Here is a 16,001-nt window from a genome sequence, read left to right as displayed (position 1 = left end):
AGCATCTTATATATAATTTAGGCTAGTTCATTGTGCTGCTAATTAAAGAATCACAGAAGAGTTGCAAGCAGATTGGATTACTTCGGGCTTGAGTTTGTTATTGATGGCTGATGTGCCATCTATGCTGTCTTCGCCAAAAAGACGAGTAAACATGGACGCAAGTTATAAACCCTAATGGCTGAAAAGAATAATGGCATTTTTCTTATCCTGGAAAAAAAGGGCATTTGTTCTGTACCAAAAAGAAGGGATGATACAAATGGAAATACATGTTTCAGGATATTCCTGTCACATATATTTCTTATTACAGTTAGATTTTTAATTTTTTTAATAATACCCAATTTCATATAAAACTCACTTGGGATATCATGTATACATAATACATAATACATAAGTTAGTAACATATATTTACACTTCCATATTGTGCTTGATAGCCTTTGGCGCAGAAGAAATCTCACTTGGTGAAGCAGCCATGGTTGATTCTCTAACATTGACGACAACATGGGAGTAATTGACCATCTGAGCTGATTTTATATTCTGTGGTTGTCCTGAATGCAACTTTTCTGGTGATACAGTACGTTCTACACTCTTAAATTGAGCTATGGAAGCGAGTTCATGGACGGATTCAGCAATGTTTTCAGTGCATTTGACCACTTCATTAAGGATTGAAGCCACTGTAATCCCTGGTATGACTTTCAGCAGGTCAGTGTCTTCCCATAGGCCTGATTTGAGTAAAGATTTCAGGTTTTTGGCGGCAGATTTTGCATTTTCTATATGGGAATCTGCAGAAGATGGCTGTACCATTTTTTTCATTGTTAATGACAGTTCCTTCAGTGCTTTTCCAGATTCTATGCTCACGTTTGTGCATGCTTCCTGAATTCTGCTTCTAACTTCTGATGATGCCTGCAAGTATATCAGCAGATTGGCATATACCTTGAGATAAGCATTTGAACAACTGTTATTTATTTTGTTAGTGCTTAACCCATACAGGTTTGAGCTTTACTATTTTTGGTGAGATGGGATCGCGATATATGAGATGCCGAAGGCTTAAAGTAGCTTATCGCATTGTAATTAGACATCGAAGATAAGATACCTGCAAAGGAGTTAATTTCTTTTTTATATACCTGAATGTCGGCATTTAAGTATCCATTTAATGCTTCAATTCTGTAGGCACATTCACGAGCCAGAGTTCCAACTTTTAGGTACTGTTTCCATGGATGCCGAAACTGGAACCTACCATGCCCTGGCTCCCATGCAGCAAAATTAGCCTGAAGGCATCAAAACTATCATCAGAAAACGAACTATATATATAGGTAAGGGAAGAGGAGGTTATGGGAGGTCGAGAGATTAATCCACACCAAGGATTCTTCACCGGTTTTTGAATTCAAAACACTCTTGTATCCTTCCAGATATTTCTTGTCGTCTTTAGACTCTGCATCCCCTGTTCTTTTGAAGTATTCATCACCAAATCCTGTAAATGTTACCTTTTCCGAGTAAGCTTTCGACCACATATTGAATAGTTAAGAAGAACAGTAGGGATTAATGCATCCACTAGCTATAATATGTACTTAGTGCTCCACTTTAATCTGTTGGAGACATGGATACATACCTTCCAAGAAGTTACCAAGCTTTTCAATGTTGAGAGCAATCAGATTGTGAAGATCTTCACCAGCCCACACAGGGAAAACCACAATAGAAATGATGACACAAGCAAAGCCACCTACGAAGATGGTTAATACTCTTTTATGTGCTAACTCTAATATTTCATCGTCTCGAAAGCCCGATATCGATATCAAAGAGAAGGTCAATATGAATATTAGCAGCCCATAATCATATCTTGCTTTAATTTTTGGAAAGAACCGTAAGAATGTTGATATTGCAGCTGCAAACAAAAACCAAAATAAATTTGAATCCATTACTACCTTACACCAATTATTTTTTTTGTTACAGCAAGGATCAATTTGAAGCCTAGGTGCAAATATGCAATGATTTTTGTGTGCATGCATGGTTAAAGATACCTACCTTGTAGAAAGACTAAGGAACCAAGTAGTATGGGTTCTCCTACATGTCCAGATAGGTTTGCTAGGTGATGTGCTCCAACGCCGAGTGCACTAGCCAGTAGTGTTGCCATTCCTCTGTTCAGTCCTTTTCCAAGAGTAGCCCCTGATGAAAAATTGTGAAAAAACCACATGATTGTCAATATTACGACATGAGTAGTGGTTTTTGTCGCGCCATGAAAGGTAATTTTTGGTTACTTGAAGAAAAGGGTCATAGCTCCTGGCTAGACTTACCCACAGAGAATTCAAAGACAACTACAACAGTCATAATAGCCCACATTGCAGTGACGCCAAAATTACTGTAGAGTGGCTGGTAGTAGTAGAATATTGATACCAATGCAAGTGCAAGCCCTACTTTTAGTGAATGAATAACTCTTCTCGGATCATCTTGTCCAACCTTCTTTATGTTCGTAGCCGTATCAGCCACCTTATCTTTGAACTTCACAGGCAAGGCATTGAGCCACCGTCGCCCTTGAGTGAAAACACCGGCCTTGTCACCGCTTGCAGATCCGATTTCCATGGCTAAATATTGACGATAGGCAAGTTCGCATGAACTGAGAAAGATCAAAGAGAGCAAAGAACAAGGAGAATCGGCCGAGAGAGATGATGCCTTAGGAGAGGCTCTACATGCTTCCAATTTATAAGAAGAAAATGGCATCTTATTTGCACATAGAATAATAAAATATGTTATAATAGTTTAATTATGAACATGCTCTGATGTACTATGCAAGTACAAAAGAGTTTTCACCGAAAAAGGTTAAAAAATGCAAGTTGAAAACATTACAGTTTGTTTTTATGGTACTATCTATTTTTTTTAAATATCTTCCACCTTATTTTTTACTTGAAAAACTATTTAATGTTAAAAATAAAAAACAAATATTTAAAAAACATTTTTTAATGCCTTGTAGCTAAACAATCCATTGATGCCTTGTAGCTACTAGCTGTACATAATGTTGATATCCACTAATAAATAGTAGAGGTCTAGGAGCTAGCGTTAATTTCCCATCGCCAATTTGCCATGGTTCTCCTAGCACTACTGAGGTTTAGGCAGAATAAACGATGGCAATCATGAGTTGCCAACCATAGTTTGAACTGCATTAACTCTATGAACTGTCACATGCACCTCTTTCTAGCAGTGCGCACTGTTTTGAAGTCTACACGTTCACGTTAAACCTTATTGCTTTGGATCTTCTCAAGGCTATTACATCATGTACTGGGGTTGCTGGACTTGAAGCTTCATAATCACTTTAAAACAAGTTTTATAATGATCTTAGGAGACCCTCTGCAAGCTAGTCCAGGTCTTAGCCATGGAAGTTCTAGTTTCTAAGTCATGGATTTCATATATATATATATATATAAGCTACACACTAAAACACTCTTCACACACTACACACCTCCTATATTTACTAAATTAAGCATTAGCATCCTTTATTTTAACAAAGAACTTGTTTTGCAGAAAATTTATAGATCAGCCTAAGATCGCAGTTCTAAAAGGCCCAATTCATGTATGAAGTCTTTCAAAACTTCATCAAACAAGTTCAAATAGCTAGAAGTGGTTGGAGCCTACAAGTGCCAACTTTTTTTATATTTAATTTTACTATATTATTAATTAATTTTCTTCTTCAAATCTTGAAAAACAGTAATTGTATTATTTCTTACTTAGAATTGTATATATATATATATATATATATATATATATATATATATATATATAAAAAAAGCTACACACTAAAACACTCTTCACACACTACACACCTCCTATATTTACTAAATTAAGCATTAGCATCCTTTATTTTAACAAAGAACTTGTTTTGCAGAAAATTTATAGATCAGCCTAAGATCGCAGTTCTAAAAGGCCCAATTCATGTATGAAGTCTTTCAAAACTTCATCAAACAAGTTCAAATAGCTAGAAGTGGTTGGAGCCTACAAGTGCCAACTTTTTTTATATTTAATTTTACTATATTATTAATTAATTTTCTTCTTCAAATCTTGAAAAATAGTAATTGTATTATTTCTTACTTAGAATTGTATATATATATATATATATATATATATATATATATATATATATATATATATAAAAGCTACACACTAAAACACTCTTCACACACTACACACCTCCTATATTTACTAAATTAAGCATTAGTATCCTTTATTTTAACAAAGAACTTGTTTTGCAGAAAATTTATAGATCAGCCTAAGATCGCAGTTCTAAAAGGCCCAATTCATGTATGAAGTCTTTCAAAACTTCATCAAACAAGTTCAAATAGCTAGAAGTGGTTGGAGCCTACAAGTGCCAACTTTTTTTATATTTAATTTTACTATATTATTAATTAATTTTCTTCTTCAAATCTTGAAAAACAGTAATTGTATTATTTCTTACTTAGAATTGTATTAGGGTTTCCAACTTAGATCATTTTGATGTACTGAAATCAAAAATAAATTTTTTTAAAAAATAAATTTTGATATAAGATCTCTTTTTAACGCAGTTTTTTTACACATTTAATGATCATTTTTTTTGGATTCGAGGAAACACCACCCCCCAGAAAGCGCACTTTGTGGGTCCAGGTGAGCAAGTAAAACTCCGACTGTCCCAGACTCTTACAAGAGGTGCACGCCCTGACTCGAACTCGAGACCTGCTGTGCAGATCTCCAGCCCTTTGTCATCACGCTACGCCCCTTGGGGACTACATTTAATGATCATTGTTATTGGTTGTCTCGTAATGTTAATTGTTCCATTTTATTTTATCGTTTTAAAAATCAAATTTATATAGATATCAATTTTTCTATTATTTTTTTATACTTTTTTAACTTTATAATACAAGAATGTAGAGTAGTTTAGGCAACTTAGGAATACATAATAAGGATAACATACCAAAGTCAACACTAATTATTGAATTTTTGCTCCCTTAAAATTTATATATTTTCACAAAAAGAGCTAACAATGATTAATGGGACGAAAGGAATTCCAATTTATCTCTCAAAATCTATTGCTTTCTTTATTTTATTTCTTCTATTTACTGCTTTTTATATATATAGTTGTTATTTATTTCTGCATAAACCATACTAGCTAGTTTTCTTAGGTTTTCTTGTAAAAATATAGGACTAATAACTAGCTCTAGAAGAGGGGAATACGTCTTGATATAATAATTTATATAGAAATAATAACCTTAAGGCAACTTTGAATTTATCCCAGTTTCCAATCATAATTTAAAATATTGAATTCACAAAGGACTTTTACTTGTAAGCGAGGGAAAATCCTCTAATGGGTTGTTTGCCGGTGCTCGTGGTTTAAAGAAACAAGATAGTTGATACTAGTTAAGTAACTCCACTGCTAGTCGGATAAAAAGTTTTTTTTTTCAATAATAATAATAATAAAAAAGAATATATAAGTATTGTCAATATATATTCTAGCATTAAGAAAAATTTTAATTATAAAATGAAAAATTTATATGTACATTTAATAAAATACATCGAGAATTTGCAATTTATACATAAATTCATAATCGTATTCAACTATCCTAAGGTTGTGAAGGGTGGTGGTGCCGGCTTAAAAGGAAGAAAAATGAAAAACAATTCAAAACAATGCATGAAAGTTAATTGGTTATAATTATTTTAGAATGTGTTGAAATATGAAGAATGAATTGAAAAGAAATAGAAATCTTGTGTTTAAACTTATAATGGAAAGATTGATTATGCTTTGAATTAGAAACATTTCAAGTTTGTAGGGGATAATGGAGTTTTTGTGTTATGTTGAAGTATTATTATAGATGAAGGAATGTAGAAAAGTGAATATGCTTTTTAGTGAGAGAATTTTGGTTATTTATAGAAGGATGTGAGAAAAAAAATTAAATTAGTAGATTATTATGGTGATACGGTTAATGATATTACAAGTTATGTAAAGGAGAAATAATTACGTCGAATGATGAGAAAATAAATGAAAATACTTTGTTGTATGTCAAAAGAAAAAATTAAAAAACTGGACAGTTTCATCACTCAACTTCCAGCTAGGTTTAGAACTTGAAAATGATGAGAATCAAAATACATTTCTCATAAAATTTAAAGTTAGGAACGTTAGTTTTCCAACAAAACTGACATCACTTAAATCGGAGTTATAAAACTCCAGATACGGCAAAAAAATCAAAAGAAGGTCGAATTAAATTTTACTAGACAGTTTTTTGATGTTGCCATAACAAGCGGTTTTGGATGTGTTGATGATAGAACTAGGTTTTGTTCTTTTCAGAAAAGTTGTAGCCTTTTAACTTAGATTTTAGATGAAACAAACTATGCATAAAACAGAATTTTATGACTTCAGATATGGCTAAAATATTAACCAGTACTTTTGAGCAATTAAGTTAAGTTAAGTTGGCTATAACTTTAAATTTTGTTTAGAATTGCTTTTAATGTAAGATTTAATAGTGGAAATTATAAGAAAGAAATTGTAAATATGAGCTAAATAGATATTGATGATTAGCTTGAAGATATGAAATTGTAATAAATTATTTTAAATCAAGAATAAAATGATTATTTATGGAGTTAAATTTCAAAATAAGATAAGAATAGAATAACAAATGATATTATTTATGTTGGTACAAAAGAGGTCAAAGGACCCACCCACCAATAAAATAAAATAAAAATAATGACTAATTAGAAAATGCTTCAAGAACAAAAATAACAAAACCAAACGAATAGCATTATCCGAATTCACAATATTTTATTCCTTTATCTGTAATGTTTTTCCCAGCACAATTACTATTTTTCTTTTTATATATGATGAGTGCAACCCTAATTCCTAAGTGAAGTTCGAAACCAATTATTTTAATTTTAATTTTTTTTTTAACATTTCAAGCCCGAGAAAGAAGTCTGGTGCATAATTGAATAGTCTCTAGGCTCACAAGTATAATACTGAACTAGATTTATTTGCCTCATTATTCAAAAAATATTCTTATTGCACACATTTATATATACATGGAGGGAAATAAAAAAGGAAAAGGAAGCAAGGGAGGTCATAGCAATGCAAATCAAATCAAAACCTAAAAACAGGATCGATCCTTCAAGTACATTGAGCATCCTTTTGTGTGTATTTCGTCCGCTGTCTATTCCTTTAAACCTTTTTATTCTATCCCAGTTTCTGTTCTATCCCTCCTTGCATGGCTATAAATTCTATGTCACAGTCTCTGTATTAGATGGTGATCGAGCAACGATCGAGAACATAACCTACTAGCTAGAGACATTTAGAATATGTACATTTGGCCTGAATATATTCTTTACAGTACCAATTTCTCTTGCTCCCGTTAGTTTATGAAATAGAAATTAAGCCTTTTTCATGTTATTGGATTCCAGAACTTATATAAACCGTTAGCTTGAATTTAGATTGTGCAATGAATTGGAATATCCTCCTAGAATCATGCCAAATCAAAATACTTGAACTTTCACCGGTGAAGAGGGTGTTTGAGAGTGTAATAGCAGTTGTTTTTTCAAAGTGTTTTTCACTCGAAAAAGTATCAAAATAATGTTTTTTTTAATTTATTTTTGATATCAGCACATCAAAACAATCCAAAAACACTAAAAAGATAATTTAAAGCAAAAAAAATTAAATTTTAACAAAAAAAACAGGTTGAAACTCACTCTTAAATGATACCTAAGATCCATCTAGGCTTATATATAGTAACAACCGTGATACATATTACCTATTGATTTTGCTTTGGTTTTTTTTACTATAATAATACTCATCTTTGATTCATCTTCGTCAACTAGTTGATTGATTATATGATTAATATATTGTTTGTTCTTCGTTTTTTTTCTTTCAACAACTATGTTAATAAAAAAAAATATGGAGTTCTTGACTTTAACATGGTAAGAGTAGAGAAGAAGTGTAATGACGAAAACTAAACTAGAAAAAAATAAAAAGCAAGTAAATAAAGTTGCAAATAAAAACTGTAATGAAAAGAAATAAATTATGATAAGCAAAATAAAGGGAAGAAAAAAAACAGAAACTTGTGAATAAATTATATATATGGGGCTAGTCATCATTTCGTGCTACTAGATGACCTATTTGTAATGTTACAAACATAAAATTTCATATAAATGTAAAATTTAAATCCTATATAAACTGTTTATACCAAATAGGGACTTTACAATTTGAATCCTAGTATAATTCATACTCTTTATTTACATGTCTCTTTCCTAGCAGTTGTATGTGTTTCTTTTATACTACAATATCCATCAGTTTAACTATTCAAAACTCTTATTTTGCATAAAACTTGATCGTTGATCTCAGCTATTTTTACTAGTCGATTGTGTTAAGAAATATAAGGTTATTTTATTTTATTATTTATCAATGGTAGAATAGTCTCTTCAGTTTTTTTTATTTTAGTCTATATATAGTCTTTTTGTATTTAGGTTAAGCTAACCTTTTTTGTGTAATTCATTATGTTATGCAATATCAATGAAACCCTAGCCTCCTTTCTTTTTATTTTCTTTAGATTGTTTAACATGGTATCAGAGCATGATTGCATGAAACGAGGCTTAATCTCAAACACAGCTTTTGCGCGCCTCTGCTGGGGTTCGGAGTGGAGCCCCAAATTTTTTTGGAGTGACTGTATAACTTTGAGATGATATTTTTCCAGTTTCTGCAGTATGGTATTTCATCTTCCCTTCAGTTTCTAAAATTTGGTGTTTTGTCTTCTCTTTAATTTATGCAATTTGGTATTTGTATTCTGTTTTTTCTTTGTTTGTTTATTATGGCTATTGAAAGAGACGATTTGCTTCAGTTTGTAAGTGTGAGGTTGGATGGAAATAATTATTTGTATTGGAGTTATGTGATGAGAAATTTTCTTAAGAGTAAAAAGATGTGGGGATATGTTAATGGAACACCTGTGAAACCTAAAAATATTGATGAGGGTTATGTTGCTTTGATAGATGTCAGGTAAGCAAACAATGCAAAGATTATTACTTAGATTAACAATTTTGTTGAGCATTCCATAGGTACACAGCTGACAAAGTATGAGACAATAAAGGAGATTTGAGTTCATCTGCAAAGATTATTCACTCAATCAAATTTTGCAAAGCAGTATCAGTTGGAGAACAACATATGAGCTCTTCATTAGAAGAATATAAGTATTCAAGAGTTTTATTCTGCTATGACAGATCTTTGAGATCAATTGGCTCTTACAGAATCAGTATAATTAAAAGCATGTGTTGCCTATATTGATTGTAGAGAGCAGCAACGATTGGTACAGTTTTTAACAGCACTTCATAATGATTTTGAAGGACTTAGAGGTTTAATTTTTCATCGTTCTCCATTTGCTTCTGTTGAATCAGTTGTCAGTAAGTTATTAGCTAAAGAAATATGTCTTCAGTCTTATTTTGAAAAGAAAATTCTCTTTACCTCTAATCCCTCTATGCTAGCGGTATCTTTTAAGTCATTCTCCAGTAATCAGAAGAAGCCTTACACAAGGGTTACCTTCAACGAGTGCAGTTTCTGTCAGCAAAAAGGTCATTGGAAGGCTCAATATCCTAAGCTGACACAACAAAATCAAGCATGAAAACCTGACAATCAATCACAATCTAATGCTCATAGACCACCTCGAGGTTACAAACCACCACTTCATAATACTGCAGCAACTGTCTCATCAAGTCTTTTCACCGATCCTAATACTCTAACTGAGAAATTTCAGAAGTTTCTCTCCTTACATCCATAAGTTATGTTTGTTTCTTCTTTCGTTGGTCAGTTTCCTCATAGTTCTTCAGGTATATCACATTCTAAATGGGTCTTGGATTATGATGCTTCATATCATATGTCTCCAGATTCTTTATCTTTTGCTTCTGTGTCCCCTTCATCTTCCATTCATGTCATGACTGCTGATGACACTCTTATACTCTTAGTAGGTGTTGGCTTTGTTATCACACCTTATTTGTCTCTTCCTAGTGCCGATGTTATTCTGAACCCACATTAAATCTTGTTTTTGTTGGTCAGATATGTGATTCTGATGATTATTTAGTCATCTTTTCCTTCTTCTTTTTTTGTTGTGTGTAGGATCTACAATCTTAAAAGCTGATTGGGACAGGCCGTAGGGAGAAGGGATTGTATATTTTGGATGAGTTAAAAGTATCATCTGCTACTACTAGTGTTGATTTGTCTCCTTTTCATTTGAATCCTTTTTCTTCTAGTTTTTATTTATGGCATTCTCGTCTAGGTCATTTTTTATCTACTCATTTGATATTTTTGGCATCCACAAGAGCCTTAGAAAATTTACAAACTTTGTATAATAAATTTCTACCCTTGTAAAACACTTTTGAATCTAATGAAAAAATTAAAGTCGTTCATTAAAAAGTGTAGATATTGTCATTGAGATTAACATAAGGTTTTCTTCTTCTGATGATTTACTCTTGCCAAATCCTATTATATATTGTACTATTGTTGGGAGCTTGGTATATCTCACTATTACTTGTTCAGACAAACATTGCATATGTTGTTCATGTTGTTAGTCAGTTTGTTGCTTCTCCTACTTCCATTCATTGGGCAGTTGTTCTTTATGTTTTGTGATATCTTCATGGCACAGTTTTTCAGAGTCTTTTACTTCCATCCACCTCTTTCTTGGAGTTGTATGCATACTCTGATGTTGATAATGGCGTTGATCCCACAGATCGCAAGTCTATTATTGGTTTCTGTATCTTTTTAGGTGATTCTCTTATTTCTTGAAAGAGCAAGAAACAATCTATCGTTTCTCAATCTTTAACCGAAGCAGAGAATCGTGCTATGACATCTACTATCAAAGAGATTGTTTGGTTACATTGGTTACTTGCAGATATTGAAGTTTCTCTTTCTCATCCTACTCCTATGTATTGTGACAACCAGAATTCTATTCAAATTGCTCACAACTTGGTTTTTCATTAACGAACTAAACACATTGAGATTGGTTGTCATCTTACTCGTCATCATCTCAAGTATGGCACCATTACTTTACCTTTTGTTTCTTTTTCTTTGTAAGTTGCAGATTTCTTTACCAAATCGCATTCCATTTTTCGTTTTTGTTTTCTAGTTTGCAAACTCTCGATACTTGTAATTGCCGCATTGTGAGTTTGATGGGAAATGTTAAGAAATACATTTATTTTATTTTATTTATTAAGGTTAGAATAATATTTTTAGTTTAGCTTATATATAATCTCTTTGTATTTAAAAATAAAATAAAAATTGAGCAGCCTAGTATTTATATCAACAATAAAAACCCCATTTGTTTTAGCATATTTTATAAATATAATTATAGTTCGCATCTTTCTATCTTACTTGGACAAATGAAGTGCCAATAAAAAAAAAGGAAAGGAAAAGGAAAAGGAAAAGAGAGAGTTAAGTTTATCCACGAAAAAATATATAAGTAATGAAAAATTTTAGATAAAAAAGTATTCAAGGAACAAAAGAAAATTAATTAAGGTAATATAAAATACTAATAAAATAGAAAAAAAAAATTCTTTACCATGCTCTCTCAACTACAACAAAAAAAAATAACAAGTCAAATAAGAAAAATAACTATATCTAAGAAAAAAAATTATAAATATTTAGATTTTATATCCCTTCAATTAAAAAAAAAAAGTTAATCCAAAAAATTAAATTAAAAAATATTTTAAAAAATAAAAAATATCTCTATGCGCGAGAAGCTTCCATTACTCCAAACTCCATCTATTTAAATTAAGCTAGAATAATAATCGACAATCACATGTAATATATTTTATATGATTTAAGAAATGAAATTAATATATAAATCATATAAATATAAATCATATAAAAATTTATATGGAAATCATGTCAACTTCAACAGATAATTTTCTTTTCTTTTTTTATACAATTTCTACACTTTTTTTTTCTAAATCATATAAACATATCAAATGTAATTTGTATTCAAGTTTTCTTGGACAGAGGTAGATGTGAATGCCAATCAATACGTGTAGCTCAATTTAAATAATGGAATATGGAGTGGTGGAAACTCCTGAAATACTAAACTCTAAAATAAAATTATAAATTAATTAATTAATAAAAACCTCTCTTGTTGTCTATGGAAACCCCCAAAAAAAAGGGATAAAACCCACCTAAAAAAAAAAAGTGTATCCACATCAACTACTTTTAAGCATCATATTAGTCCCATGAGTATTAATTGTTTTTCAATATAGCCCTTCAGATTCTTGATTTGAGAGTTGGATATGGGAAATACGTGCGTAATTAATGGCGTCAGACAACAATGTTTATGGAATGTCAATAGACGGTTCCTATTGGAGAAAGATGAAAGACAGAGTATCCAATTGAGAAAACAAGTAATTGGAGGACTGTGTTAATAATAAACTGTTAATAATTAGGTAACTAATCCGAGGTTTATATACATGCCTCGAACCTTGATGTTATAATTTATAATTATTTAAAATTTTAAAATTATTTATTTATATATCAATATTCATACTTAACCAAAAGCTTAACTTTTTTGATTTCAGGTTTTATTCAAATCCGATCAAATCTAAAAATTTCCAATTAATTTAAATCCGTTCAGATAATTAATCATTTAGTTCAAGTGAAATTATCAAAGTTTGCCGTTTTTTCTTAAAAATTTCTGATTTGAAGAATACCTAGTGTGTTTGGCTTGGAGATGTGGTGGTTTTTTTTCAAAAGTAAAACATCTTTTAAGTACAAACTACACTTTCGAAAGCTAAAAACACATGTTTTTTACTCAAAAAAAAAACACAAATATATCTCCCATCCAAGCACACACAAGGCCACGTGAGAAGAATACTTTGATTTTTGAACAAAAGGGCATGTAAATTGCTTCTGGCTTCGTGTTTTTTAAGCCATTCCCTTTGATTTTCTCTTTTCTTATTGTATTTCCTCAGCCAGTGTTTCCCACCACTTGCTTCTATATTCTATACCCAAAAAAATGTAGAGTTTAGGTACTAATATTTTCACTGGAAAGTGGTTTTTTGGATTTACCTATAAATAAAAAATTATATCTTTTTTATTTTTTATTAGTAGAGTACAGTACAAAAATACTTAAAACATGAAAAAAAAAAGCTAAAACTCAAAGGTATAGCAATTCTTCTCTCCTAAAAGGGTTTAAAAGATTTCTCACTGGTGGTTCGTGCTGATTATCGTTAGAGATCGGACACTTGAACGGCTTGTAATTTATACAACCCAACTTTGAAATAATTATTCAAAGCCAAAAATAACATCTGATAGCCACCTATATTCTTTTTCTTCAAAGCTTACTTAAACAACAAATTAATGGCACTTGAGTGAAATTATATTTTTTTCTCTTGGTTATGACAAAACTATTGAATCATTGGTTTTATAAAAGTAAGAAAAAATTAAATTAAACGACTTGCAAAAATATTAAATCATGTTAAGGGCAAAGAAGAAGAAGCATATGATGATTTAAGTAGATAAATTTTGTGAAATGAACGACATTTTATCATCGAAATAAAATAATTATTTGTAATTTAGTTCATGTACTTTATTAAAACTTTTTAATTAGTTGCTATCATGGCAAGAATATTGTAGCAAGAATATTTAATTAAATAGTTCCTTCACCTACAGCGAGACATCCTCAATTTAGTGGCTTTTTATTCCAAAATTTCTTTATTTACTATTCAAATTTCCCCATCTTAACCTATATTTCTTTTCTTTCAATTTTCGATAAGAAAAAAAAAATTTGAAAAGGAATATTAAAATTTAAATTAATGAAAGGATCGAGCTCTAAATGGTATTAAAATTATAAAGATTTAATATACAATTTTCGCAACCACAAAAGTGATTTATTAATTTCATCATGAGATGAAGATTTCTTTTAGTATGACTTGTAAAAATTAATTTTTTATTTTTTATTAGGAGAGTTCAAAAAACAACTCATACATAATATATGTATTATTTAACACGACCTGACCCATCAAAGTCAAGTAATATAGATAATATTTATGATAGTATGTCAAAAATATTATAGGTTGGGTGGCAGGTTGGAATTTTTGAAACTCGATCAAACTAACTCAACTCATATACTTATACTTTTTTTGTCTTTATATTTGAAGGTTTGTTGATTGAGTATTTATTTAGAAATATTTTGGCTTCAAAGTTTTTGTTAGTAGATTTACTTTTAGATTTCTTTAATGTAATAAAAAGAATCTATCTTTTTTATTATTATTAACATGGGTGTCCGGACTAGCTTGCGCGCACCTCGACTTATCCCACTGGCTCTGAAGTTAATGACAATGTAAGCCTCTAGTGGCCCTGAGGTTTGTGGGACTTGATCTGGTGATCTCTGGTGAGCAAATTTATAGCCTGACCAGTTGAGTTATACTCCTCATAGTTAAAAAAATAATTATATCTTTGCTAGAGGAGAGGGAGGAGGTAATAAAAATTTAATAATAATATAAAATATAAAAATTAGACTCGAAGATATTATGTCACCTACAATCCATATTTTAAGTACACTTCTAAATGCGGACTAACGAAAATTAATGACAATTTCATGTAATTGACTAAGTGAGAAAAATTCATGGAGGTGGCCGGTAACGTTAAGGAACAAGTGGATGACAAGCCATACTAACTACTCTTTTGGAATTTGATCGGCTTAAATAGGATTTTCTTCTTTACGCAGTAGCACTTTCAGAAAGCAGCAAAGGGTCAAAAAAGCTCTTAAAAATAGTATTGTTAATAGGTTGAGTTGTTTTCAATAACATAATTTAATAAATTACTTGTTAAAAACAATGTAATCTATTGAAATATTGTTTTTTAATTTAATTTAAGATTTTAAAAGATAATTATGTCTTACAAATCAAAATAATTGATATGGAAACAATTTTTTAAAAAATATATATATTTATAGAAGAAATTGGATTTCATGTTACTAGCCACGCAACCCATTAAAATTATGACAAAGGTTGTTTTTTAAAAAAAAATTGTTTGGAAATATTTTAAAATGAAATATTTATTTTTAAAATTTATTTTTGATATTCACGTATCAAAACGATTTTAAAAAAAATATTTTCCAAAATTTTTTTTATTTTTGGAGTGTTGTGTTACTTCCCATCCACCAGACAATGGGCAGGACTGAAATTGTAGTAATTATCTAGTCACTGTCCCTGTAGTCTCTCAAATGTAGTAATCATCTCCATCCATATCATTCGCTCCTGATCGTCAACAGGCATGGAAGATACATCACATCGACCGAAAGTGCCTAACAATTAGATTTTAAAAAAAAATGGCATAATTATTGCTCTTTTTTGGAGATACAGAGCTTGGAAATATTAGACCCACCAGAATGAATGATTTATCTGCTCTCATGCGTTGTGAACTTGTAGCTTGATGACCGCTCAGCAGTGCCCCTTTCATGCAAGGATACATCGTGGAAAAAACCAGAATCCGGTCGATCAGCTCAGCATGCGAATGAACAACCCAACACCCGGCCATCACCGTTCGCCGTCCGGTCATCAAAAGCCCAGCCAAACCCAACATAAGGAGAAGAGAAGAGGAACTGGACTGCAGCCCAGACAAACCCTCCCTAATCTAGCCCAACCAAATGGGAGAAGAAAGGGAAGCCAGAGGGCTAGACAATCTAAACCTAACACCTAGCACAGCCGAACCCTCTCTGCTCATTGAATTGATAGAACCAAGTTTCTTTTTTTTTTTTTTTTGTGCAAGCTACCCTAACCCTATTATGGCCACCATATTATTTCTTGATGCAAGCCATGGTTTGCAATCATCAACATCAGCGCCTGCCTTTAGCTTCCATATTATAAGTTAATTTCCCAGTAATAAAAAATAAAGCAGACAACCTAGTATAATATCACAGCTATGGGAAACCCAATCTTTTTTGAAGTTCTTGTACGAATTCATCAATAATATTCCAGTGATTATAATAAGCTCCAATAAAACACCTGCATTATCATTGCTCAAAGATGCATGCTACCA

General features: G+C 31.2%; 1 protein-coding gene across 3 annotated transcripts; it reads right to left on the bottom strand.

Annotated features, from left to right (window-relative positions):
* Positions 1–248: 248 nt before the first annotated feature.
* LOC7491112 (aluminum-activated malate transporter 2) lies at positions 249–2,662 on the bottom strand. 3 transcript variants are annotated; one of them, XM_052455682.1, is made up of 7 exons: positions 2,290–2,662; positions 2,021–2,161; positions 1,608–1,880; positions 1,357–1,469; positions 1,123–1,266; positions 800–901; positions 557–720 (listed from the first exon to the last, which is right to left on the bottom strand). In XM_052455682.1, exons 1-7 carry the CDS (start codon positions 2,573–2,575, stop codon positions 694–696), a joined length of 1,086 nt encoding a protein of 361 aa, XP_052311642.1. In that variant the 5' UTR covers positions 2,576–2,662; the 3' UTR covers positions 557–693. The 3 variants fall into 3 exon arrangements, with proteins under 3 accessions (XP_024464320.2, XP_024464321.2, XP_052311642.1); XM_024608552.2 differs by having other exon boundaries at positions 249–901; XM_024608553.2 differs by having other exon boundaries at positions 249–901; positions 1,608–1,718.
* Positions 2,663–16,001: the final 13,339 nt, after the last annotated feature.

Source organism: Populus trichocarpa, chromosome 9 (assembly GCF_000002775.5).
Source record: "Populus trichocarpa isolate Nisqually-1 chromosome 9, P.trichocarpa_v4.1, whole genome shotgun sequence".
Taxonomy (NCBI): domain Eukaryota; kingdom Viridiplantae; phylum Streptophyta; class Magnoliopsida; order Malpighiales; family Salicaceae; genus Populus; species Populus trichocarpa.
This window is presented reverse-complemented; position numbering and strand designations above follow the sequence as displayed.